This window comes from Falco peregrinus, chromosome 6, assembly GCF_023634155.1.
Source record: "Falco peregrinus isolate bFalPer1 chromosome 6, bFalPer1.pri, whole genome shotgun sequence".
Lineage (NCBI taxonomy): Eukaryota > Metazoa > Chordata > Aves > Falconiformes > Falconidae > Falco > Falco peregrinus.
The window spans coordinates 14,967,651-14,995,138 of record NC_073726.1 but is presented as its reverse complement, the minus strand read 5'-3'; the positions used below and the strand labels follow the sequence as shown (position 1 = coordinate 14,995,138).

The following is a 27,488-nucleotide window of genomic DNA, read 5'->3' as shown; positions in this document are numbered from 1 at the left end:
TAGTATAATTACTTATATGAAGGCTCAACTTCATATGTAACCTTTTAAAAAAGATGCTTCAGTGGAAAATTTACTTTGGTTCTATCAGTGAATAAGCTCTTTAACAGTGAAAATGCTTTGGAGGGGTTGGAGGCTATTGACCATGGATCCTGAGCACATTTGACAATCAATGTTATTCCTTCTTGATAGACTCCTTGTTTCTTCCTCCTTCGCAGTATAGCCAATACAAGGAGAACAGGTAGAGTGCAAGACAAACCATCAAATCGTAGTGGTAGAGTGTTGCAGCAAACAGAAGAAAGAAGAAGAAATAAAAGATTTTGCAAACAATATGTTTTAAACCTGGAGACTCACTGGGTAACTTAAGTGCTTCACTCTTCTGGTTAGACATATCTGCAGAATCAGAAATGTGCTGGCTTTCCTTCTGTGAGTCGTCAAGCCAGTTTAGTGTTTTCCTCTCAGTTATTACATGGTCAGATTGAGAGCCTGTCCCTCCAACTTCTTTGGTAGGCTTATTAATTAAAACCTCTGGACTTGATGACTTCTCTTGTTTGAACTCTGCTTGATGGGAACATTGACCTATATTCCTTCCTCTTCCTTCTCTAGAAATTGCTGTGTCTGAAGTGGAAGGTACTTCTTTTTCTTCAGCTTCAGGAGAGAGGATTTTATTAGTACATGTCATTTCATTTGGTAGATTTAAAGCATACCCTGACTCAGCATACACCTTGTCAATGACTTTGAATTCAAAGTGTCTATACAGGTGCTCCATATCTCCTGTCACTATGGACCCTTCAGAAGATGCCAGTGAAGAGCTTTTATAATGGTAACTGGGCACAGTATTTGTACCAGAAGGTGGCATTTTTGTTTCAGCTTTAGCATGTATATAGGAAAGCGTACCAACGTGGCTTTCTTCCCTATACAGCTCTGCTGCTTCCTTGCTGTATAGATGCTTCTGGGTGCTCAGGGGACATTTAGATACTTCTGAATATAAACCTTGCTGCAAACCTTCTTTCTCTCCCGTAGCAGAAGCCTTTACTGCTTCTCCTACAGGTAGAATATTGCCAGCATCTGCTTGTTCTTTGGCACATTCTTCCCTGCTATTGCACAGAGACATCGTTTCTCCTATCAGAGTTTCATGTACGCATGCATTATAAATACCTAAACCTGATTCCTTTTCAAATTCAGTGTCATATAATACACCCACTGTGTTGAGTTGACAAAGAGCATAATGTGAACCATCATTTCTCCCTTCATGTGTATCAAACGCTGTTTCCTTTTCCTCTGTGGGCCTGTCACTTAGTGCAGTCTCTTGAGGTAGCTTAGCAATTACTGCTTTTTCACTGGCAGACATTTTTTCTGGAGCACTTTCTGATGTTGTTTTAATTATATAAGCTGTACCTGCCTTTGCTTCCTCCGTAATACCCTGCTTGGAGACAGAAGGCTTTTTACAACTCTCTGCCTGCTGGCAGGTAAACAGCTCCTCTGTGGAAGCTGCACTCCGAGGCCCCATGTCCCCCCTTGCTCCCCACCAAGCCTCATCACCTCTCTCTTGCCACCTCTGCTCCACAGGGTTGGCTTGGCTCTCCTTTTCCATCAGTGTTCCTCTGGTGGTGGTGTCTGACTTTCCTCTGTCTTTTAACCTCAGGAATCCTCTGTGTTCCCGCGTGTCTTCAGCTCCCCTTTCATCCCCCGGGGAGGGTGCCAGTGCAGCCTTGGGTGCCTGTTTGTTGTCTTCGGATGATGGGGGCGCCGCAGTCAGCGCATTTGCAGCACGCTTTCTGTGTGACTTGAAAGGCTTGGGTGCTTCCTCCTCACCGATTAGTGCTAAGTCTGCTACTTCGATGACTTTCTTCTCGTTCCCTGCATCAGTGTTGTAGTTCTTTCCCGGCATTTCACCAACTCCTTTTTCTTGTGTATATTGGCTTGTTGTGGAATCTATTGAGACATCAGCATGTGCAAAAGTGTCAGCATATACATCTTCTCTTAAATGTACCCTAACTTTGCTTTCAATCATCTTGATTTTTCCTTCATTTTTGTCAGCGTCTGACAATGAATCCAAAGTTTGGTGAGACATTTGCGGTGCCTGGTGCTCCGGAGCTGGATTAGCATTGCCATCCAGTGTCCCTGCTATGCATGCATTTAATTGCATGGATTCATCATGCTCTGGAGAAATGCTTTCTGGTCTCGTTTCACAGGCCCCTTTTGAGGTATCCGAAGCATCCTCACTGATGAATAACCTCTCCATCATCTCACTTCCTGAGGCATTATCTGTTTCACCTTTTGAAATATCTGTGTGGCTCTCTCCTTCTCGGCTTGAGACAGTAGCCGTAATATCGATAGCCTCATTCTGCTTTGTCCCAGGAAAATATTTTGCCGATAAAAGGCTTTCACTAATACCAGTATGTTTCAAAGATCGCTCACCACTGTTTACCAAGCTAGTAGCGACTTCCTTCCCTGATGGCTGACTATTATAATCCCTCAGGGAATATTTAACTTTATCTTTTAATTCTCCTCCTATCTCTTGTGAAGTGTTTTCAGATGAGGAACTGATAGACACAGAGTGCAAGTCACTGCTTCTTTCCGTACAGGTTAGCTTTTTCTCCAATCTTTCAGTTTCACTTGCAAAATTAACTGGTTCTGTTGTGTATAAATTCCTTTCATCTCTGGAAGAGGTACCTCTAGCTCCTGTGAAATGCTGATTTAGCTGAAACAATAGAACAGAAAAGAATGATCAAAAAGTGCTTTGCAAAAATATGCCAAATGAAGGAGGCAGGATTTCCTTATGGAAAGTTTTGTTTTCAGTAGCAAAGCTTTTATGGAGATGTTTACCAAACCATTTGCAAAATTTGCACTGTATGTATTTTTCAACATAGGTAATGAGCTTTATGGTGGTGCTGAGAGGAGCAGGAAATAAAATAGCATTCAGAACCTTCTCTTTTTATTCATGAGTTCAGTAAGCTGCTAGTGTATTTTATACAAATTAAATCTGAAGAGAATATTCCCTTAAAGGGAGGCTAATTCATTCTCTATACATTCCATTCTAGGTTCGGAGAAAGGGAGGTATGGGGCAAGGGGGGAGGATTGGGACTTAAATGAGGGCACTGATACAGTACATCAAAGCCAGGTGATGTACAATATTGTCCGGTAAAACAAAGACACATTTCACACTGACAAATACTGTAAGGATTATCTGTGTCTCATTTCTCTCAGGGACCCTTTTACAGGCTTCAAACCAGACTGTTTTTAGACAATCTGGTAAGACATGAGTTGGAAATGAGATCAGCAAAGTAAAAAGGCCAGAAACTGATCACTCTCCCTCCAAGCTCCCAAATATCATATTGTATTATTCAGCTATGCCTGCTTGTCATTGCACTCTCTTCTCACTTTAGCACAGTCACACTGATAGCACTAGCTGATCAATTAGAGGCTAGCTTCTTGGGCACCCCTTTATGCATTTGCACTTGCTGTAGATACCCCCATTACAGTTTCTCTTATTAATATGTTTTCTGCAAAGCCTCTGCAAACTATTAATAGTAAAACGTCACTCAAAGAAAAGTGAGGGAGCTAATGTCTCTGCAAATTCTGTTTTAATGACCCTCTGCCAACCAGTGCTCAAGTGTATTTGAGTTCTTCGGTGATGCCAACTGTCAGGATTTAACAGTGAGATGCCTGTGTTTTTTTCCCCTCTTCATAACTGACATTTGCATGATCTCAATAATTATATGCAAATCTTAACGATTTCCCCTTCTTCTCACATAAGGCTCATGTTACTTGTCAACTGCACAGCTGTCTTGTGAGCCAATGCCTGTGCGTTTCAAAGATTTGGTTTTATTTCCATCTATTATAAACCTTCATTGTTTAATTCATTAAAGAGTGCATAGTGCAAATTAACATGTAAATTATAGCTCCCCCTTCATTTATTGTATGGACAATCCTGGCAATTGATAAACAAACGGTTATATTTGATCCTGCTTTTTGTAACAGGGTGGACCGAGAACAACAAGGGATTTTAAAGGTCCTCCTTTTTATGTTTCACCACACCAAAATAAGATAATAAAAAAAGGAGACATTAACTTCCAGGCAATGAAAGGTCCCACAATAGGCAACAATTTTCAACTTTTTTTAGGTAAAAGACCAGAAAAAAATATATTCAAATAACAGGAATTTATTCTCTCTATCAGTAAGAAAGAAAGAAGAAAAAAAGAATGGTTCTCATCTTCCTCTCCTGTCTGATTCAGCATTCACATTTTCACAGGTGATAGCTATTATAATCTATGATTATGAATCTATGCACCCAAATGATATGAGCTGAGAACAGACACTGAGAATAATAGATTGCTGTACGTGTCTCATTTATTGCCATTTTTTCTTTCATACTGAAAAATGCAAGCCAAACCACACATACACAAATCCAAATAGATTGAATGTTCACTGAGTGTGAAATTTATTACAAAAAATTTAATGTCAAATACTGATATAGAAAAATCTGCTATTATAAATATATCTATATTTATTTTGCTCATGTCTCATGTTACATAGTTATCCTTTGAAAAAAAACAACAGCAAACACTACCATAAATATAAGAATTTTACTAAATATAAAGCATTTATTTAAGACTATTCCCATCCTAGAAACTAGGAGGGGAGATTTTTGAAATGCTACTCTTCCGATTCCTTCGAACTGTCATTTAGAACCTCTGGTAAAGAAGTAAAAGGGAGAAGTCATTAATTTAAGACCAGAAAAAGTTGATGCACTATACTGAAATCAAAGCACCTTCTATTGTTGAATCAGTTAGAGATTCAATGAAAGTACAGACCAAGGCTTTACATTTGTAAATTAGTACATCAGTCAGCTCTGTTAAAAGGGGGCATTTCACCAGCTTTGAAGCGTAAATGGATTCAAATCATTTAATACTGTAGATATAATTGTATAACACTTACCAGCAACTCTAATTCTTTTTCATCATCTTCGTGATCACTCTGGTTGTATTCTGCATTTCTATCTTTTATATTTTCATTAGCTGGTTTGGTGTCTTTGTCTTCTGCTTGTGAATAAACAATCTCTGGGATGTTTATGTCTGAAGAGTTAACAAAAACACACTTGAATAATTACCATGAGGTTGTTTGTTACACTATTTTTTTAATTAACAAGTGCAGTAAGGAAGAACTAATTAAACTGGGTATTGTACCTGAAGTCCTTGAATAATTCCATGTATCATCATCAGACGTTGCCAATATTTCTTCTTTGCTGTTAAACAAAAGGAACTTCCTGTGTTATTCTGCAAAAATTATTGTTGTAATTCCTCTTAGACTGAGATATAAAGGCCGCTAGTTAATTACACAAAATGCTGAATGCTGTCTGAAATTCTGAAAATAACAGCTTTATAAAGTGTAGGGGGTTTTGAGTGACCTGATATTAAGTCTTGGTCAAAGAAAGAATTGGCCAAGAAAATGAAAATGTGTTGACCTTCAGATTACATTGCAAAGCTGATGGGTTTTCCCAGGCCTTTTCTGAGAAAGCAGCACAAAGGTGATTAGATGGGTCAGTGACAGGAGAGCATAACTTTGGGGTCAGGCAAGGGTCTGGAAGGATATATGTGTTCAGGAGACTGGGCCTCTCTCTTGCTTGTATTTTTCAAATATTTGTAAGTATACAGAGATCTCTGGAAAAAAAGACATCTTTGTTACCTGAAATAAATCAAAAGATTCTCCCTGCATGTATACAGTATAAATCCTGTTGCTAAGCTATGCCTGGTCGGCAGGAATGAATTCTGCTTCCCTGCAGCCAGTGCAAATTTTGCTGTGGCTTTGCTGGCTGTGAAAACAAAGGCCAGGTCCAACAAGACAAACACCTACAGAGAGATGCTGAGTGCCTGCAGTCCTCATCAATATCAATGCAAAGTGATAGCAGTTTCAACTGCGTGCTTATAGGCATGTAACCTTTAGTGGAAAAGGGGGAAAAAATGTAAAAAGAATGTCACTTATGTAAAATGAAAATTATTATATTACTCCTAATGACTTCTCTATGAGGAGCGATTTTATTTCTGTAGGTCTTAATTTATGCGTTTTTCAACCAGCCGTCCACCTCTGTTACTGAAAATTACTTTCTAATTTTCAAATATTAATCTTTTCCCCTTCTATTTTCTCCTAGTGTCTTTCATTTGAATTGATATAACATTAACTCTACCACCTAAATGCTTAATTCAGAAGGAGGATGCTAAATTTATACTCTGTTAAAAGAACCTAGACATCAACTGTCACCAACTTTTGTAAAACTGAGCCTTTATAGGGATTGCCAGACTAAAGCAGACAGAAGATCCTGCCCATCTAGCTTCTGATATCTGACACTGGCCACCATCAAATACTTCAGGGGAAGATGTAAAGTTCTTGTAGGAAAATACTTAGTGTAATTTGCACTGCCCTATTAAATTTCCTCTTGGCCTTCTGTTGTTAGAAGCTGTCCTTGAAGCACAAGATTTAATGCTCTCTCAACAGTTCTTTTTCACCATTAATTGCAATAACGCTGAATATTCTTGCTATCCATATGAATGACATGTCGCTCTTCAATTCTGGTACATGCATAGCCTCCACACGTTTCTCACTCTCCTACTCACACCGAGTTGTACTTTCCCCTGCCAGCAGTTGCTACAATCTGCATTTCATCCTCAAACGGTTGGCAGAGCCAGGCCCTTGTTTTTGGTAGATCTGTCGGGGATTTTAAGGTAAATCATTACTGCTTATTATTTATACATCATTATTATTATTTTTTCTTTACTGTTCAAATGCATGTTACATCTAGTTCCCAGTTTTCTCCTGCTTTCTCACATCTTTTTCACCCACCTGTTTCCATAAGCCTAGACACTGTGTGGGTTGGGGCGTAACCATGAGACAGATGCATTAAAGGTGTTAATAGGGTGTCTGCAAAAGTCCCAGATTAGGAGCCAAGACATGTATAACGCATGAGCTGAGTCACTCACCCCAAAATAACAACCCCAAAGCCACACGGGCACAGGAGGAAACCTTCAACTGCTATCCAGTGGGGAAAAAAAAGAATGTCTCAAAGCTTTTCTTTGAATGTAGCTGGCTACCTGTATCATTTAGCCATATAGATGCAACTCTCAGGAAGGAACGGAGTCTGACATGTTTTTCTCTTTCAAGAAGCATTCCCACGAAGAAGGGGAGATGTTGATGCCCATAATAGTCTACTGGCAGTCAGAGCTCGCATCCAAGATGCAGTGGCACGTTCAGCTTCTATCATGCCCTGACGTGATTAAAAACCTCACTGCACACACATCTGAAAAATACCCTGATTACCAGGATGCAGACCATTTAAGGGAGAAACTGGAGGGCAGATTTGCCTGCTGTTCTTGAAGTTGGATGTTCAAGCAAGATCCTTATTCTTTACTCTTCATTCCTTGGAGAAAATAGAAACTGGATTCCATCCCCTGTACCCTGCATTCCCTATCCAGTGAAAATGTTTGGTTTTGATTACAGCTTTTCAGTGTAAAATACAGATACAGTCTTTGATTAAGGATGCTAAGGAGAAGTAGGTGTTTTCTGAACCTTTAAACAGGTATAAAAATATATATAAATATATATATTATATAAAAATAAACAGGTATAAAAGCTGTTTTAAGCTGGATGCTTATGGGTATGTGCCAAGATGGAGTTTACCTTATCTAGCCTTAGTTTTCTAAGCATCTGTGCTCACATGTACATCACCCCTATCATCAGCAATAAGAGATTAACACTTCCAAAGGGAGAGTTGTTCCCACTGTCACAGACATCACAAGTGAGGTGGTGTGATGCATCCTTCTCTGCCTCTGGAAGAGACTGACCATAAAGGGAACCTACAGTGACTGCCTTAGGCTGGAACCATAAGTTTTAGACAACTGGAAACAGCTGAGTGAATCTCACTTTGCAACTCTAAATTCCAGCTGGAACACAGCTATTGAGTTTTAGTGGCTGGGGCTGTAACACGCAGTGTGCGACCTGAGCCCCTCAGTTTTACAGGTTTTGTGATTAGAATTGAATTTGTCCTTAACTCTTGTTCTAGTAGTATCTGGAGTCCTGGTTCATAAGTTTCTTTTCACAACTGCAACATAGGTAATGAATAGCGATGATAATACAGCCTCACAGCCTGGATCCACACTGCAGGGCTTGTCACATAACTTCTTGCATGTTGCACTGAATTTTGTAAAGGTTGCTGGTTTATAGCCCATTATTTGTGCACACTGTCCTGCAAATACCTGAGTACAGGGAAAGTCAGTGTAACAGCTATTTTCCTTATTTTACTTGTACATCAGAAATATCTGTCATCATATAATTATTCTGGTGGGAAATCTAGAATTAACCTAAATTGAGCATGTTGATACTGCAGTCTTTGAGGGTCACAAGGAACATAACAGCCATTTAACAGCACTACTTCAATCTAAGAAGTGATATGAAGATGCTGAGACTACCTACACAGGTGCATCAAACTACAGAGCAATCTCAAACATATAAGTAGACTCCAAAGAGTGAAATGCTTCCCAAAACCCAATAAAATTTAGCTCTTTCATTGAGCAGTGGCACTTACAAGGTGTTTGTCTAGTTAGTATGTTTTTTGATTGATCGGTTTTCTCTGAAAAGTCCTTAGCTCACTCTCAGAATTCCATGAGCAGATTTTTGAATTATAATATCAATTAAGTTTTTGTTTTATAAACTAATTATCTCACTGCATTATGGAGGGTGGTCTAAATGTGCCTACATTTTTTAGTGATAGACATAAAATTTGTGTTCTGTTTAAAAACATTTATTTTTAAGTGATCCAGGTGTTCTGACCACAATGTGAGCTGGGAAAATCCATATCAGCTAATGCAGTTCCCCTCCAGCATAAGTACCTGTATAGCTGCAGAAGCTCAGCTGCATTTTCTCCTTCAGGTGAATGAGACACATCTTTGTAAAGTACATCAGGAACTTAAGAATTCCTACCAGCTTAAAAAAAAATCCATACAAACCAATAAAACCCATATGCTCACATGATTCAATCTTGATGGCATTATCGTTCCCTTGGACTGAGTGATAAAAAGAAATTGGGAGTGAAAACAGGTTATCACTATAATTTGGCATTTAGCGAGAACAAATGGGAAGTTTAAGGACTGGTTAGTAGGACTGAGAGGACTGGAAATTTGATGGGCATTATGGGAAGGAGTTCAGAAGACCCAAAGTTATGTGGAATTGGCATCCCAGAGAAAAAATGTTAAACTTTGAATCCAAAAGATGTGAGAAGTAGATAAACAGTGTACAAGTGATGAGAGAAAAAAATTAATTAGCCAATAAACAATATTACTTTGACTTCAGAAAGGGTTCAGATAAAGGAAGACATGTCAAGGCTTTGGAATTAGTCTTTTTAAGGTAAACAGGATTTTTTTTTTAGAAGTGAGGTTTGATCAAGATTTCAGATAATCTATAAACCCACAATCAAAAGACTTCTAAACTTTTCTACCACAGTGCCAGTAGTGGTGCAGAACCTTATAGGATCAGAGATCTTACAGGGTGTAACTTAGAGGAACAGAGATTTAGATAATTATATTATTTCATGCAGCCTGGGAGCAGAACTTGGTGTTTAAATATGCTCCAGTTAAGAGGAGCAGATAATCTCCAACATAAAGTACTGAGAGACCCAACAGAGGAAATCACACATTAGTTTAAAATCTTTGCTATTCAAATCTATCAGACTGGTCTTGATACTACTGTGACACTATCAGAAGAGTAGGAAAAGTAGTGGCTATATTGAGGAAAAAGAGGAGAAATAGTGTCAGGGCAACTACAGGCCCAGGTGTCTTCAAAAAGTTTTCATGATAAGTTTAGAATAAAACTTAAATGAGAGAATAAATACAGATAAAAGGAAAATGGTATATAAATGCCAGGCTCACCTGGTAATATCTGTCTTTGATAAGATTACTATATTTCCCATGTCTAAAAATCGGTTATCTAATCTATCTGGACTTCATTAAAGAATTTTTTGTGGGGCCACATGGGAAATTTATTAATTAAACTGGAGAAGAGGGAGATGAGTACAAGAGCTGGGCGGTGGAAGAGGGGCTTTGTGCCAAGCAGGGTCCCACGAGCTGGGCTGTGCAGGGCTGGCAGACGTCACCAGAGGATTGGAGAGGACCGGTCGTGTAATCAGACTTACTCAGTCATGTTATTACAGACCAACGCACAAAAAGTCAAAGTTAAATTAAATCCATGGCAGATAGGAAGTTGGGAGACATCACTAATGCAGAGGAGGATTGAAAGAAATGGGTGGCCTGGAGGATCAGAATAATAGGTAAGGGATGAAATTCAAATTTATAAAGTGCCAGCTTATACATTTAGGGATTAGAAAGATTTTCTGTCACAAAATGAGGGCTCAGAAATTGGAAGAAATAGGTGAACAATAAAAAATTGATTTGTTTTTGGAATGAAACATTTCCAAGCCAACAGGGTGAGATGGCTGTGGCAACAAGGCAAACAGTCTGCAGTAATGTGTCAGAGAAGGTATTCCCAGTAACAAAAGATTTCCACGAAACATTCATCTCACAGCACCAGGTACTAGTAAGAACTCCTCTGGAACATTTGTATATGATGTTCAAGAAAGATTAATTCAAACTGGAACAGGTGCAAAAGAAGACTACAAGGAGATTGGCAGGATGAAAAATCTATATTAACCAAGCAGATAAATTTAGTATTTCTATTTTCAGACTAGCAAAAAACAGTCTGAGAGGAGAAATAAATGCCCTCTATTAATATAGCAAAGGGGTAAATACTGAAAAGGCAGAAAAGACATCAAGCAGTAGGACTCTGATAGTGTATTAATAGAAAGATTTCACAGAACCATTTGTTGTGGAAACTTAAAAGATCTGTAAGCATTACAGAAGTATATTCTGTAATTTTTCAGTGCAAGTAGCAGGCCCAAGAAACTGAGAAAGTCATGGTATGAAAACATGGAAAGATTTTTGTGAACGGGATTATGCAACACATTTCCCAAAGGGATAAGGCTTCATGGTCCCGTAGTTGCAGTCCAGCCCCATTTCAAATGCTCCCACGCAGCTCTATGCCCTGAGAGTTATGCTTCCAGGAGCACCCATTTCACCATGGAACAGCAGGTGCCTTTGGTCTGCTCTGAAATAGGTTTGGGACTACAGCCAAGGGTACTCGTCTCTTCGAGACGAGTGAGGTTGTTATAGCTTGTCCCGGTTTTAATTCACACACCAATATTTGCCAAAAGTTGTGCCTGTATATTTGTACGACACGCCACACTTGGTCACATTGCTCTGTGTCATATCTACTTATGCTAGATCTTAATACCTAAATCACAAGATATTTATTTTACAGAATGTGGGAAAAGGATACAATTGTTGGAGTATGGAAAGATGAAAATGTACCTGTAAAACTCTGGAAATTAATGCAGTCTGAACATTTTTATGCAATCTAATTTTTAAAAGAAAATGCGGGAATATATTATTTAGTGTTAAATTTAGGGAGGTATGGGGACATTAAGGTATTTAAAAAATATAAGTCTAAAATATTTAGTTAAAAACATGTAATGGGGGAAAAAATCAGTAAAATTTTATTTAGAAGTCCCAATAGGCTTAGGGTGTCACAGAATCTTTCATGTTTCTGTTTTTTACTTTAAGATGGATTCAAAATCAAGAAAATCCTCTTCTACACTGAAGTTGAGATGAAGCTAAAATGTCCTTATGAAAGGAGCTGGCAAGACTGAAGTTGCTAACCAAACACTATTTCTATTTTGATTTCAGGTCAGATTTTTAAACCTAAGAGGAGCCTAATACAGCAGCAACCTTTGATGCAACTAGAGCTTTTAGATCCAGTGTTGAAAATACCCAGCCTTGCAGAACAATGGTGCCAGTGGGATGTAAACATACAAGATCCTTGAAAAGAAGAGTTAAATGTGTCAGCAATGTTTTACTGAGAAGCAGAAGAGCAAAAAGTAAATTAGTGCCAATAAGTGCTCAGGTTTGAGATGTCACTGGAGCATCCAGCACAGAGCTGTGAAGAGGGAAGGGCTGGCAGTTTGGTTTGTACTTTTGTATCATTAGCAGCACACTTCATGTCAAAAGGAAGTAGAGAAGGAAAAAGCTGCGTTTATTAAAAAAAAAAAAAACAACCCACCCAAGCAACAACAATAATTATTTTAAAAATTTCATGTGCACATCGGAAGTAGAAAGCCTGTAAAAGGTTTGGAGGAGCTGGGTTAAAAGCACATTGATGAGAAGCTAAATAAAGGATTTTCCACATGTAATTCTGAACTTTAGTAGCATTATATGCAATGTCATTCAAAACCCACAAACATGCAACAAAAATAAATTTATAATGGAGAAGGCATTTTGGAAAGCAGTAGGAAAGACTGTGTATGTGTGAAGTTCTAAACAGAGCTTTAAAGTTCTATCATATTGTTTGTAAGACTCAGTAGAGTAAGAATTCAATCATTATTTTTTTTAATAACATAATCCCCCATAACATTTAGGTTACTGGAAAATTACATTTAAAATATTGCTTCATTTATATTGGCCTTAAAAAAAACAAAAACAAAAACAAAAAACAAACAAACAAAAAAAACACCAGAAGAAAATATTAGCAAAAACCAATTCATGGAAAGAAAAAAAATGGAAGAAATGGAAGAAGGGGAAAAGCCCTAGTACTATATATAAAAAAAGTTAAAAACGTAATCTTGATTCTGGTCTCATTATTACGGTGATGCTACCACTAAAGGCACATCTCACCACCATCTGGCATCTAGATCCAAATCATGTCCTGACATGTCTCTTTGTATGACAACTCACGAAGGGGGTTCAGGAGCTGCCAAGGATCCTGGTGTGGATGTCCAAAGTGTAGACCTTGACTTCCTTGTGATGGTGTCTCCATATTTAATTCTATTCTATCTTCCTCACTGAATATATGAACTAAATACTTAATGAGTAAAGATAAACGCATTCCTTGCCTCATAAGTCTCAGGTGAAAACTCACTATAGGAACAAACCTCCTACTGATTTAAACTGATGCCCGTGTTACAAACTGTTGAAGTTACAGTCTTATAATACAACCATTTCACAATTTCTTATCACACATGGTTCTTGGACTCAAACCCCGGTGCAGCCAGAGAATTCACAGCCCAGCTCAAGCCAGAGAGGTCCAACCTTGGCTTGAAGCCACCTTTGTGCTTCCTGGGGCCTCGCCACACTGCGCCTCTGCACAAGCCGGGGTCCGTGAGGTGCCGTGGAGATGGCAGGGAGGCTGAGGGTTACCTGCCCATGCACTAGCATACCTTATTTCTCTTCTGGAGTATTTCTAACATGGCAGACTGTGCCTGCTGGAGGCGTGTCAAACAGCCTCTCCACCAAGCAATGCTTGACCATTTTATTTTTAGGCGCGTGAAAATCGAGAGGCCACAAAACATCTGCAGCAGAGCCGCATGTGGTGGGACATCTTTAAGCACAACGACCTAAGTGTGGTGGAGAGAAGCCATTAAGTGCATGCTCAGCTTCCCAGGAGCAGACCGGTACCGTGCACAGAAGCTCCAGTGCCCAGCAGTGGCTGGAGCCAGCCAGGATCTGGCCTTGCCCAGAGGTCCACCTGCAAGGTGTGCCCACCAGGCTTGGAGCTTCCTCTGCCTAAAGGAGAGAAAGAGCCCTGGTAATGCTAAGGAGCAAAATCATTCTTCTGGCAGGAACCGGTGCTTATTTCTGATTTGTTTACCTGCATATTTTGTCTAAACGAAGGCAGAATATTATTTTTATGAACGGTATGCTCTCATTTGGAATTGACACTAATGAATGCAAGGCCCTTTCCCCCTCTTGTTTGTACCATCAAATTAATTAGCTCTACTGTGACATCAGTATTTTTCTCAAGCAGTTCAAGGCTTGAGCATTTTCCTTTCTTTTTCTAAAGGGCATCTTCAGTGCCCTTTATCTACCATAAGAATCATGCATCAGTCCTATTTTTCACAACTAATGCTGTTTATTATAAAAACTGATTGTGATGTGAAGATTTTTATACTCTGTGGCAAATTGCCCAAACAATTACTGTAAATGCATGAGCCATAAACTGTACTGCCAAGGACACTGGTAGGTTAGCTCCTATAAAAGAAACAATTAGAGTCTGAGGTGAAAATAATAGAGATGAGATGACAGTTATTGAAAAGGCAGAACATCCAGTTTAATGTTGTAAATATAGGTTTGTGGATTACACTGATGGTTTTAAAGTGTTCATGGCTTATTGAATGGAATAGAATATTACATACTTTAGAACGGGGCCATAATTATTATTCCTTTTTAATTGTGATGTCTGATGCATTTGTGAACAGTTGTTGAGAACACCCTCACATTATACTGATTCTAGTTCTAAATTATCATCCTGCTCCAAGGGTTGGGTTGGGTTTTTTTATTATTTTACTTTTTTAGCATTTTGTTGTTCAGGGTCTGTTCTGAACAAAGTATTTTCTCTTGAGGAACTTAGAGTGCTTAGAGGGTTACAGCAATAATTATTTCAGTTTCAGCCTACACACTTCACTGCTTTAAATCATCATTAGAAGTTTCATCCCTCAGCAACTCCTGCTGAGACAGTCTTAGGCTCCTAGAAACAATTAGATAAGAATAGCTTATCTTTATAGCAATTTGTATACAAAGGTATTGATAAGAATTTGCTAGAAATTAAGGGCATACATTTTTCTCTTAGGAACCATCTAAATACAGAATAAGATTTTTTTATGATTGGTAAACAATTTCAATCTTTCAAACCAGATTTGCAGCATGTGAATATTAGGTTGCATAAAAATGATGTTTGTCCTATAAGAAGACGTGTTGCAACAGACTATGGCAGATACGAAGAAAATACAAGAAAAGGGACATTACTGCATGACAAAATTAAATGACCCTCTGCTCTTTTAAGAGAGGACATAGGGAGAAAACCCAATTAAATAAAATTCAAATATTAGACCCTAGGGAGAGCACTAAACAACTGGGTACAGAATTATGACTGGCAAAGGAGGCAGAGGAGCTGGGCACGTAAAATCAGAACTGCAGAAAGTCTGCCCAGGGTTTGGAGGAGAGGACAAATTGAGCAGCAGAGCAAAGGTTGCTTGCAACCAATGAAAGGCGGTCAGTGTCAACGCTGCAGCATGTGTGAGCTCTGAAGTACCAAATCCATTAGGGATGGGGGGGTGGGAGGGTGGGAAGCAGTAAAGTGGCTCTGAAAGAAAGTTGTGAGGAAACTAAGTACTCAGCTGTATCACCTTTCAGGGAAATGCTCTAAGTCATTTTCAAGCTTTTATATACTGTTAAGAAAAGCTGATCTTAATGCTAGCAGGGGCATCACAGCTGCGCTGGAAACTGATGCTGCCAGGCTGAAGTTCAGGGAGGTGGGGGGGGGTGGGGGTGGGGGGCAGAGCTGGGGCAGGGGCTGGGCTGGGGCCTGGGCAGCTGGCTGTGTCCTCCGGCTGAAATAGCTGCCTCCTACGAAAACTCGAGCGAGAGTCCTGGGGACTAGAGCTTCAATCCATCAGAAACCAAACCCGTTACAGGCAGACCAAGACTGCAAAGGGTGGCAGGAGCTCTTTGCGCTGCTGTCTGTGCTGACAACAAAGCAGAAGGTGAGTGGAGCTCAGCAAGCACCACCCTTCCTCACTCCTGGGCTCCTAACGCACACACCTGAATTTCTGCTTGCCAGGTGGCTTTCTGAAAACACGGCCGGTTCCTGCTGAAGAGCTCTTCAGCTCCAAATGATCTCTCCTTGTGGAGATGTGATGTTATGTGTGCCTGAACTACAAGGTTGCTATTGCCATCATGTGTGGCAGTATCGTTCTGTTTATATGTTGAATTTTTTCAGGAGGTGTTTGAAAAATAGAAGCACAATAGAAAAATAATGTGTTTTAAACAATGCAGAAAACAACAACTGAAATCACATCGTTAGAATCCAACTGATTGAGACCACACAGGAAAAGACTCAGAAATTAAAGCAAAAACTGCAAATAAAACCAACAGCCATAAACGAATAGCTGTGTGAACATTAAGTAGAAATTACTGAATAATATTTAAAAATATTACGCCATTACAAGTTATGCTATTAGAATGAAGCTGTACGTAAAATCAGAGCCCTTATTGCAAATCTAGGCAAGATTGATTTTCTTATATGACCTTCACCTACCAGTGGTATTAGAAAAAGGCTCAATCTAGTTCTTAGTAAATAGGTGTCACCAAACAAACAGGACTGACACTAATTAGCTCCCTTGTTGCTAGTCAAGACATAGAGGATAGAGGCAGGGAGACAGAGTGACCCTGTTCATCATTAGAGTGGTAGGTGAGGATATTTGCACACTGGTGTAGCAATGGGGGCTTGCACTGCAGCTACCATTTCAAAACTACGCTGTGAACAGAGGACTGAATGATCAGGAGAGCCAGTCTTTTTGCATGAAAATAGAGCCACAAAGAACCTCTACTGAAATGTTTGCAATCTGAGGAAGACAGTAACATTAATCTGTGGTATTTCCCCATCTTGGGGAAATACCCCTTTGTTTTGGTCATCTCATCTAAGAAAAGGGGCCGACACCAGGAGAAGAGAAAAGGCAGGCACGCAAAAGGACAACTAAGGATTGTCAGTAGCTCCTAAACAAGGAGAAACTGGAAAGGAAGTTTGGAAAGCAAAGTGAAAAAAGATGCTCCAAATAAGCAGTATATAGTATGATGATTAATCATATCAAGGGGGACAATTGATCAAGAGAGAAGCTGTAAGGGAATTTGAGTGGTTTTTCTGAAATGATAATTCCCAATAGGGTTCAGGCAATGTTTGTAATAAACCAATTTTTATTAAGATTATTGGATTGGTGCTATCCAGGGGATTATATTTTCCAATTACTAATATTTTCATTTTTCAGTCTTAGTTTATGATTGAAGCAGGGACATAGGTGGCACAGAACAAAATGCATTGGCTTGGTTTGGGATGAGAATAATCATAGCCTCAAAGCAAACAGAGTCCCAAGAAATTAGTCTTTATTTTCTAGCTCATTAAAAAAGACCTTGAGTTTTAATGGTAAAACATTCGTACACGTTTTTAAAAAAATAGAGCGGTATATCTGTCCATTTGAAGATTTTACTGCCATACAGTCTGAACCAGGAGCCCAAAACCAATTTGGTGCCAGGCTCAAACCTTTAATATAGCCCTATCTATCCCCAAGTCTCATGACTATAGGTACGAAGACTGCAGAAAAACCTGTGCATAATGCATCAGTTGTACCTCATATGAAGCTACAGCGATTATGAAGAGGAAGACTGCAACTTTTTTCAGGTCCTTTTATAGCTCTGTCATGAGTGTTGTACCTTATTATGATATCCACATAACAATGTTGAAAAGAAGACAGTTCAGAAGTCTTGTTACACAGCTGTTTTTATATGCAGATTGGTCAGAAAACTGTGTTGAGTCCTTCAGCAGAACGGGCTACCTACTTCAGAAACAGAGGATTTATTTAGGAAAGATTCCCCTGGACGGGGTTTGATCTATTGACAGCTCCACTGTGAGTCAGTAATGCAGGACCTTACTGTTGGGGTGCTTTTCTCCAGGGCCAAGGTGTTGAAAAACAGGAAAAGGTGAGTCAGGAGTTGTTTCCTGAGGCTTGGCCTGAGGTCAGAGGATACGTTTGTCAGCTTGCTATGTTGTCTGGAAGGGACATGATCAAATATCAAAATGGTGTTGTAGAAAAGAGTTGGGGGTAGGGCCCCTCTGTTCTCTTGCTTCTTTCTCCCACTGTTTTGAAAGATGGAAGAGGAGAAAAGCAAGTACCACCCACAGGTCTTGCATCTCTCTCAGGTTGTGTCTATTTTGGCTACATCTGATAGGAAAAAGACCTTAGCCTATGTGCCATCTGGTCTTTCCCTGGAACTCACATGGAAAAAACAGAGATGAAGCAGTGCCCTACTGGCATGTCAGAAGCAAGTAATTTCCTAGAGGCTGACTGCAGTATGCTGAGGCACGTATGCAAGAAGGTGACAGATGCCTTACAGAGACCGTAGATAGATAGATGGCAGTCAGGTGAGACTAAGACACAGATACTACCCCTGGAGAGGAGAAGGGAATGGGTGACCACAAAAAGCCTTAGCCAGTCGCTCTTGATAGAGGACAACTATGATCCAAATCTTGGAAAAAATTGTGAATTCAGTAAGTATCTCAAGATGATAAAATTCCCAGGTGCTATCACGAAAAGGACTTTTATAATCTTTTGTTTTCTGCATGTCTTACTACCACACAGCAAGAAGGCAGCTGTGTGATAGGTAGCAATATTTCTATCAAGAAGACCCAGAATATAACCTAGAAGGTGCTTCTACGGATTTAATAGGCTAGCTGGGGAGAGAGAAAGACTGAAAAACTCCCCAACCCTCCTCCACAACATGAAGTGATTGAACACCTTATGCTTATCATCCAGCAGCCATTAACACCATTACAGGGACAATAATTATGCAGCAAAGCAACATGTAAATGAAAATCCACTTGGTGCACCTCAGTTCAAGGTAAGAAAAACCTGCCAGCTTTACCTAGTTCACATTCAACTGTGTAGCTCAGTGCTCTTCAGTGCTATTAGTAACCAGGAGTAATAAATCTTTGGGTTTAGTGTCAGAGTATCAGCTGGTTCCACAGATCAGGAGGAGAGTGGAGAGACACTAAGAAAACCAAGCCCCCCATTATGCTTTGGCATATCAACTAATATTTTCTTGTCACTGAAGGGCTAGGGATCAAATAGCCACTTCTAACATGCTCCCATGGTGTTTAAAAGGTCTTATCTCTTCCTTTGCCCTATGACAGGGACTGGATTTAACTTACAAAGTATTTGTTTGGACCGGTTTTTTCTTCCTTTCCCAACTGAGAAGATAATCCACATTTTGTCTTAAAAATATGATGTACGATTGGTTCTCTGGACTTCCACTGAAGCTGAATCAATTGCTTCAATTTCATAGCTGCAGTGCTGCGGCTGGATCATGGCTTAAAGTTCATAATCAGAATAAACAGCTCAAATGACACTGGTAGTGAATGCATTGAATAAATATGGCTCTCAGTTAATGTTTCACTGACTTCAAACATCTTTTCAAGACTAACATTTAGCCAAGTCAAGGTGAATGCAATGGAACAATTTTTCTCCAACTGAACATTTATGAACGGCAGTACCTGAACAGTGGACAGGAGACAGAGTATTGAAACAGTCATTACCAGACTAGTTCAATTTGCAAGACAAAAGAGTCATTGAACAATGGAATACAGGAGTTCATTTAGCAATATATTTCTATTTGTCCAAAGGTTCTTAATCAGTGATCTGAAAGAGCATAGAAATAAGCTCCGGTCCTGTAAATATTAACATTCAAGGATAATTTTACACACACAGAGTTCTACAAAGTTCAGTGAGACTCCTGATGTTCATTAAATTATTTATTGTGCCTGTTTCAGGATGAAGCCAGTTGCTGCATTAAAGAGCTCTAAGAATCAGTTGTAATAGTGTTACAGTATTGGCACATTTAAATAAGCTGATGAAATTGTAGCAACTGCAAAAAAAATCTGACAAGTGTAAAGCCAAGCAATGCATGTATAATTACAAGTACTTATTGTATGGTTGAGAAATGATACTCACATTAGAAAGCATCACTTTTATACAGTTTTATGCAAACAAGTGAAAAAGCTTTATAGCAATCAATATTTCCCATACATTAAAGTATAAATTTCTGTTCTGTGACATTGGTGAGAGCAGTTTCTAAGGTAGATCATGGACGAGAATGAGAAACCACTGATACTAATAAGATCCAGAGTAAACACTACGCTAGGATTGCCAGTAAAGCAACATGCTCTTTTCATATGTTGTTACTTAAAAGTTCAGAAGCTTCTTTTAATATTTCCAGTGCAATAAGTGGATGGTACATGGGTAGCACAGGTCACAATCACCAAAAGCAAAAATGAGTCAGTTTTTTAGTCTTCAGGTGCTCTCCAATTAGGAGACCACGAGTATGGTTAGCTCATGTCTAGGTGCCCTGTGCATGCCATTCTCATCCATAACTTCCCCTGTTTCTTTGCCATTTCTGTGACAGAACTCAAAGCCTTATGCCATTAACTTAGATATCTGTCTTTAGGGTCTTTAATATATTTCCTAGTTCAAATAGTAAGTATGCCTGGATTTTGAAATATTATGATTAGACGGATAGAAAAAAGACCATTGAGCGTAGTTCCTAGCCACGTAGGATTGTTCCCTGTAGAATATTTTTCAAGTAGTTTATCTTAGCTTATTTTAAATGTCTTTGGAGGGTAAGGCTGCATCAATTTCCTTAAAAGATAACTCTAGAGTCACTACTGAGAAGCATTTCTAATACTCAGTCTCGGTTCCACAGCTTGCTTTTACCTGACTTGTCTGAATAATATGTTTTAGATCACCTGAAATAATTATCCTGTGTCCCTGATAATCACAGTCTTTAAGTACGTGGAGAAGTCTTGTTTTGGTGCCAGTGCTACCAGCTTCTACAACCAGCGAAGACTGGCCTGGCAATGGCCAGGAAGCAAGAGAAGGGCTGGGAATACTAGGTCAGATTGAACAGCAGAGCAATGCTGCTTTTAGCTGGCTCTCTGTGAATGGATAGCTTCTCTAGCAGCTGCTCTCCTGGTAAAAACAGTGACTGCAGTCACTCCCTAATAATAGTAATAAACTTTAGTCAAATCCCATATCTGTATGCTGATCAAGGTGTAACTTGTGACTTCAGATGCCAGAAACAACCTTGAGATTAAACAGCAGTACACAAAGGCGATGTGTGTTTTAACGCCTTTTCTGCTCTCCTTTTCCCTTTCTGATTATGATGCGCAATAAGCAAAAGAACAAGGATTAAAAAGGCACGTCATTTAAACGCCGTATTTTAAATGGACCAGCTGGGAATAATACAGTTGTTCCTCATAACAAAGTACATGCAAAGCTATTTCCAAGCATCTTCCTCAAAAGTCTTTGCCTTTTTTAATCCTATCATGCAGTTTGTGGGAAAGGCCAAGAGATGCTGATGCAGGACTGCGTTTCTGGGGCAGCCTAGGCACTGGTTTGCCATCTGTCTGGGGAAGATGGACTAAGCACCGTGCAGTCCCACCAGGATGGATCTTCAGCAGCATACTTCCTTTGCCTTCCATCAGAAAGGGGATGAGACAGCAGCTGAAGACAGGAGAGTACTCATGCACAGAGGACGTTTTCTCACTGGCAATTTCTTTAAGACCATTCAGGATTTATGATGCTGAAGTTGGCACTGGTGGCCCACAGACCCAGAGTTTTTAATATCTTCCTTCTCATCGCACGTTGTACACAGAGCTTCTCACGTGAGACATTGCCCTATTTTGTGTTCTGTTCTAAAGTGGCATCACAGGGGGAAGTAAACTGATGCACTGTCATTCAAAGAAAGGTACAGTCTGGCAATTATGAAGAAAAGCACAGGACCAACATCAGTTCAGAGCCATACACTTGTGGGCTCAGAGAGCTAAGAGGGGGATAACTCTAAGAGTTAGGATAAAACCACTAGCCTCATCCTTCTTTGTCAGAGGACAGGAGTCCAAATACACATTTTCCTCTTTTGTAAAACAATTTTCATGCTTATCAGCCATTTTTCTTGTGCTTTTGCTCCCGCTGCTCTCTTGGTAGATGGCAAACCAGGACCAAGCACAGAAATGGGGCGCAGCCTCACCAGTGATGGGGAAAATGGTTTGCAGGTCGTTATCACTGTGCCGTGCAGCACGATCTACAGGAGTTTGCCTCATGCAACACACAATCAGTCCCTGTCTGATCAGATGGATGCAGGAGCCTGGGGTCCACAACAAAATCATGTGGTCCAAACCTGAGGACCAGGAGAAATTTGTGTTCAGAATCATTAACCATGTCCCAACAAGCACGAGAATCAAACAAAAACAGAAAAGAGTGGAGCTGATACTTCACATTTTTCTGAATGTTTAGATATATGTATATATATATATATATGATAGAAATCAGCTGGTTACTGACAGAAGCTCTCTCTTTTCCAGTGACAGCCTTAGAATTTTAGAAGCAATTTTTTTTCCCCAAAGTATATTTATGAGTATGTGTTAGTTAAATGCATGCTTTCAGACTGACTAAAACATAAATTAATTCATTCAAATGTTATTTTTTCAAACTATATTTTGTGCCTATGACTCCTTTCAAGATTTTTGAAAAGCACAAAAATTGTTAAAAATTTATGTTAGAAAGAATCTTAGCTTGGAAAAATACAGTTAGAAGCAAATACCTTATGAAACTTTAAGAGAAGACTATTTGTTCATGCCTAGACATAGAAGCAAAAGCAAACGAAACATGCAATGAATAGGCAGGAATTTAAGTCATGTGACTCTGAATATCCAAATTAGACAGTTTTCAGCGTTAATTATTCCATGCAGTTTTGCTTTTCACTATCATTTTTTGGGGTTCAACTCCTGAGGGTTAAGTCCATTTTCATTTTATCTTTTAATAGTGGTATCAGAACCCACCCCATTGCTCTCATTCACACAACTTTGTCCTGGCTCATATTCTTAAGGGTAACATGATACAGTCATACTGTGTTTCCTCAGTAACTTCCTCTGAAAGTGCATATTACTCCTTTCACTTAACTAACGCGACTAATCCTCGCTAATGACATTTAATGAGCCACGCAAGTATGCCCTTGCTTAAATGCTCTCTGCTTAAAACCCAGAATTCTACAACAGTCATATTTTTTGACTGAATAGGTAAAATGCACACTTTAAGAAAAAGTATAAATATCCCAGAGTGAAGATTTAAAAAAGAAAGTTATTCCAGGTTTCTAAATTTGAAATAGAGGCCTAAAAGAGTGTCCTGTTAAAATATCCTTCTATTCAGATTGCTATAAAGAAATCTTCAATTTAAGATGTGCAGCTCATGGGCATGGACAGCAGTATTCCTTACCTGCACATTTATTTTTTGAACCATAAGTAAAACTGTTATTACTTCTGTGTACATGTGTTTGCACTGCCACAGCTCCTAAACAAGCTAGTTATGGTCCAGGACCCCCACTTTGCTAAGTGTTCAATAAACATGCAGAAAAGCATATATAAATGCTGCAGAGTTTATCATTTGAACATAAAACAAGAGGTGAGAGAGAGATGGGCTGGTGGAGGAGAGCTGGGAAACAGGCAGCACTGTTCGACATGAAGTGAAGGAGTCACAGCACATCAGCAGCCTCACTTTGCCAATTTTGGGGGGTTTGTTTTTCTTGCGCTTTTTTCTAGACATCAAAGCAAAGGAGTCTTAATGAGGGTCTGAAGGAGAATAATGAGGTACTTTTGCAGATGTCTGCAGGGTGTTCCTCCTCACTCAAAGGGGCAACATGTACAAAGACTCTTTGAAAAACAAGTGAGCAATGGAGGTTGGCATCTTAGTTCTTTTGAAAGGAAAGGCCCTGATGCTGACCTCATTTACAGTGGTGAAATCTGTAACTCCTCTGAAGTCAACGAAGTCCCTGTAGCATAAAATTGGTCCTGGATTACAATCTGCCAGAACCGTCTTTCAGAAACCTTGGTGACCACTGAAACCATACTCCAAAAATTCTTTCAGCTCATTTTTACGTTTACTGTAAAGTCTCTTTACATCCTTCTGCCACTAAAGAGGGTCTTGAAAGTGTACATTAGGCAACTGTTTGCCAAAAGTGTGTAGATCTTAATGTCAACAAGAATCTGACCACTTTCATTTTAATATCGCAAATATGCATGTGTATTTGTATGCATGAAAAAATATGCACATGTATGTATATATACATATGTATATATACATATATATGTATACATACATACACACAGTCCTCTACAGCCTAGTATGGAGGGTTACAACTTTACACTCTGATTAGAGACAAGGTGATTTCATATTAAGGAGTAGACATGTTATCTCCTTTCCCATTTTTTAAAATATCTCTCTGTCTGACTTACATATGATACATTTAGCATATACACGTACAAGAGGATCCCCCAAAAGAAATGCTTCTACAACTTATTTTAGGACTAGGCATGTCACAGAAGACTTCAGGGAATTAAACTGTTAGGAGTCATTTGACCTTAGATGCCTAATTGTATCCAAATTTGCAGGTCAGTCCTAAAAGCATCTGGAAGCCCAGGGCTCACTAAATTAAGACTTAGCTCTCCGTGTCCATCATCTGCTCCGTATGGGCTACCTGAACTCACGCTGAAGTCAAACTGCCTGCATATGCTTGTGGTATTTGATATCACAGCTGATCTGCAGACGATCTCAAGCTATCTTATTTACCAAGACTGGGTCATGTGATGCTTCTTGAAGGACAGAAACAACGTAGAGAACCAGGCACAAATGTCAAGATCTGACCACACAGCAGGTAAAGGCATCACCCCCTCTGCTCTGACGTACTTCAACGTTCCCCCCATGGAAGCATGAGTGTGGTGACCCCAGAACTGGACCAAGGGACACTTATCAGGAGAGCTTTGCGGACTGGCTATGAACCTGGGTTGGCCTCAGAGTAGCCCCAGTGACGGTCCCACACCATGGTGTGGACGGAGGCACTAAGCTGTATGGCTCACCGCTCCTCACAGGGCTGACGTGCAGCTGGGGCTGGCTGAGGCTCTCTGCACAGTGAGTCTGGCTTTTGGGAAGGGAGGTTCTGCACAGGGGAAGCCTTGGCTCTCTCCCTTCTCTTTAAGCTCCCACCACTGCTGCGGTTTTGCTCCTCTTTTCCCACCAGTGGAAGAGCAGCAGGGAAATCAAACCACCCTGCTTTACTTGGAAGGAGTATAGGAACCGAAAACTCCACATGAATTCAGTTCTGGGACCTAAGCATTGCAAAGGATGCTGCAGGTAAAGTATAGGTTCGGTTCTGCAGAACTCCAACTAATCTATAGCAAATTTGGTAAGCAAAAAATTGAGAAATAGATGTTGACAGGCAACGTTGTTTTGCTTACAGAAAGAAGTTAAAAACAGAGTAGGGAGCCAAAAGTTACTAGTCCTGAGTGTCTCTTCATGTGGCATTAAGTTATAACTTAACTACTGACACTTTGCTCTGTAATTAACATAGTACTTGCCTACATTTACTTAGAATAATATATATGAGATAAATTCTACATTTTTTTTCTTTAATATATTACCAATTCTGCCTTATAGATCATTATTTATTTCACTATTTGTGAAACAGAAACATCAGCCAGTGGCAGGAAAAAGGCATTATTAACCTAACATACAACTTGCAGAACAGCCCAACCACTTGCAGAAAAGTTTTTCCCAGCTATTCTAATTGCAGTAGGATCCTTCCCTGAGTTACCAGCTTGCTGAACCACCAGTGCCATTTCTGTTTTAATAATTGCATGTAGAGAATGAAGCATGAAATAAATCACATGAAAACCCAGGATTTGTTTTGCTTTTAAATTTTTGTTGACTTACCAAGGAAGTGGATGTAAAGTGTTTTAACTGTACAGCTACCTCAATCTGGAGCAAAGCTCTCACTGGTATCAGCTCAATTTATATCCTACAGGGATCAAAATCAGTACACAGACCATAATCTATAGACCCTCACACTACTCAAATGAGTGGCACGCATGCTATATATTAAAACTATGATCCCAACCAATCTGTCTGCAGAAAACTACTGACTGGTATATACGAAGGCTGTACTGAAAACAAGTCTTGGTCTAACTTATCAGTTAAAAAACACAGTAAGAGAAAACAGCGTGGGCAGTCTTAGCTCCAGCTAGCACACTTAGAATCAGCTAGCTATATTGCAAATTACCAGAAGTTAAGATGTAGCCTCACCTGCTTTGTGTTGTCTTTAAGCAGCCTTTAAGATGTCTATCCGTAACCTCTTTGTGTGGTTTATTATCCACCTTGGACACAGTTTCTTTCTTGTGACAAATCAGTGTGTAATTCTTGTCGTCATTGTTTGCCCAGAAGGTACCAACCGATGTCTCGTAGCGTATACAGAATTCCACCTTAGCTCCATCTTTCTGGTACGGAGGCACCAAAGAAATCTTAAAGCAGAACTGATCTGTCTCACTACCACAAGAATTAGGCATGAAGTCTGCAAGGATATCGTAATAACTGAGCCAGTTATTCAGTGTCATTCGAACATACACCAGTTTTTCAAAGGATACATTGAGGACTCGTATGATGCCGTTCATACAGGTAATCCCAGGCAGGAAGACGATCGACTCTAACAATACTTTCTGCTCTCGCACTTTTCGCAAAAGCTCTTCTTGCGAAGCAGGCAACGTAAAGAGTTGAGAGAAAAAAAATTCCTCCTGAGGGAAAACTTCATCTTCTATGTCATCATTTTGTCCTGTATTTGGAACATCCCAGGTATCAAACTCTTTAACAGACACAAGATCAAACCCAAATGCATCAGCAAATGAAACTTTTCTTGCAATGGTGGTGGGGGTATCTGCCTCCTCTTCCTCTGAAGAAGCAGAATTCCGCCTTCGGGGTAACGGGGAGAAACGCTGTTTAACGTCAGGTTTAACATCCTCATCCTCTGAAGAGAAATCGTTTACTGTGGGGACTTCTAATAAGTTAGCCCTGCTAACCTGACCAGGTCCTTCGAAAGACTCCATTGGGCTCTCTGATACAAAATGAAAGAGAACTGTACAACTAGTAACAGCTGATATTTGAGACACTGTGGTTTAAAACAAGGATTAATGTTACAGTTGACATTGCAGAAGGGAGTCAGGCCTATTAATAGATGCTATGGCGTGTGAGGTATGTTGGCCTGTTCTCCATCTGACAGTATTGGGTGTTACAATTTCAATGTTACATTTCAAATATTGCATTCCCTATTTTTACATGACTCTAGGCACTAAGAAGAAAATATTTAAAAACCAACTTCTTTGCATTGTTAAACTGCACAAATGGAGCTATTTCGGATGATCAGCTTCCGTTACACAACAAATTCAGTATGTTGCACAAACAAAGAGCTCTTCTCTGATCAGGATGTATACTTCACCAGGTAAAATGTTTCTATATTGTAAACTGCTCCTGCATATAATTTCAAGGCCATTTTTTCACAATGTTTTCAGATACAAAAGCACAATATCATATTCTGCCCTGGCTTTATACCGTGCCAACTTGGTGGGCCAGATCCTAGGACTACGCCAGTTTTTTTTCTAGCTAAGGATTAGCCATCACAACTTAAATGAACCAAGAATGCTATAAAACACTGAAGTGAGTACACTGGAGATGAACTTGTGATGCACCATTGTAAATATGACTGAATTCACCGCTAATTAGATTATGAAATCATCTAGTGCTAGACTGCATTTAGCATCATCCAGCCAAACGGAGAGAAAAGCAACGCAGAGAATTAACTTGTGCAGCCAACCCTGAAACACAAACCCTGTGCCACACAGCTATAAACAGGAGGAAGAAACACACTGCACTGCTTGAAGTGTTTTCAACCTTTGTGCAGGACATCTTCCTACGATATGAA

At 39.6% G+C, this 27,488-nt stretch overlaps 1 protein-coding gene across 1 annotated transcript; it reads right to left on the bottom strand.

Moving 5' to 3' along the window:
• PPP1R3A (protein phosphatase 1 regulatory subunit 3A) lies at window positions 1–26,616 on the bottom strand. Its single transcript, XM_005242503.3, has 4 exons — window positions 25,823–26,616; window positions 5,187–5,245; window positions 4,939–5,075; window positions 1–2,701 (listed from the first exon to the last, which is right to left on the bottom strand). The coding sequence occupies exons 1-4, from the start codon at window positions 26,614–26,616 to the stop codon at window positions 173–175; spliced, it is 3,519 nt and encodes a 1,172-aa protein (XP_005242560.2). The 3' UTR covers window positions 1–172.
• Window positions 26,617–27,488: the final 872 nt, after the last annotated feature.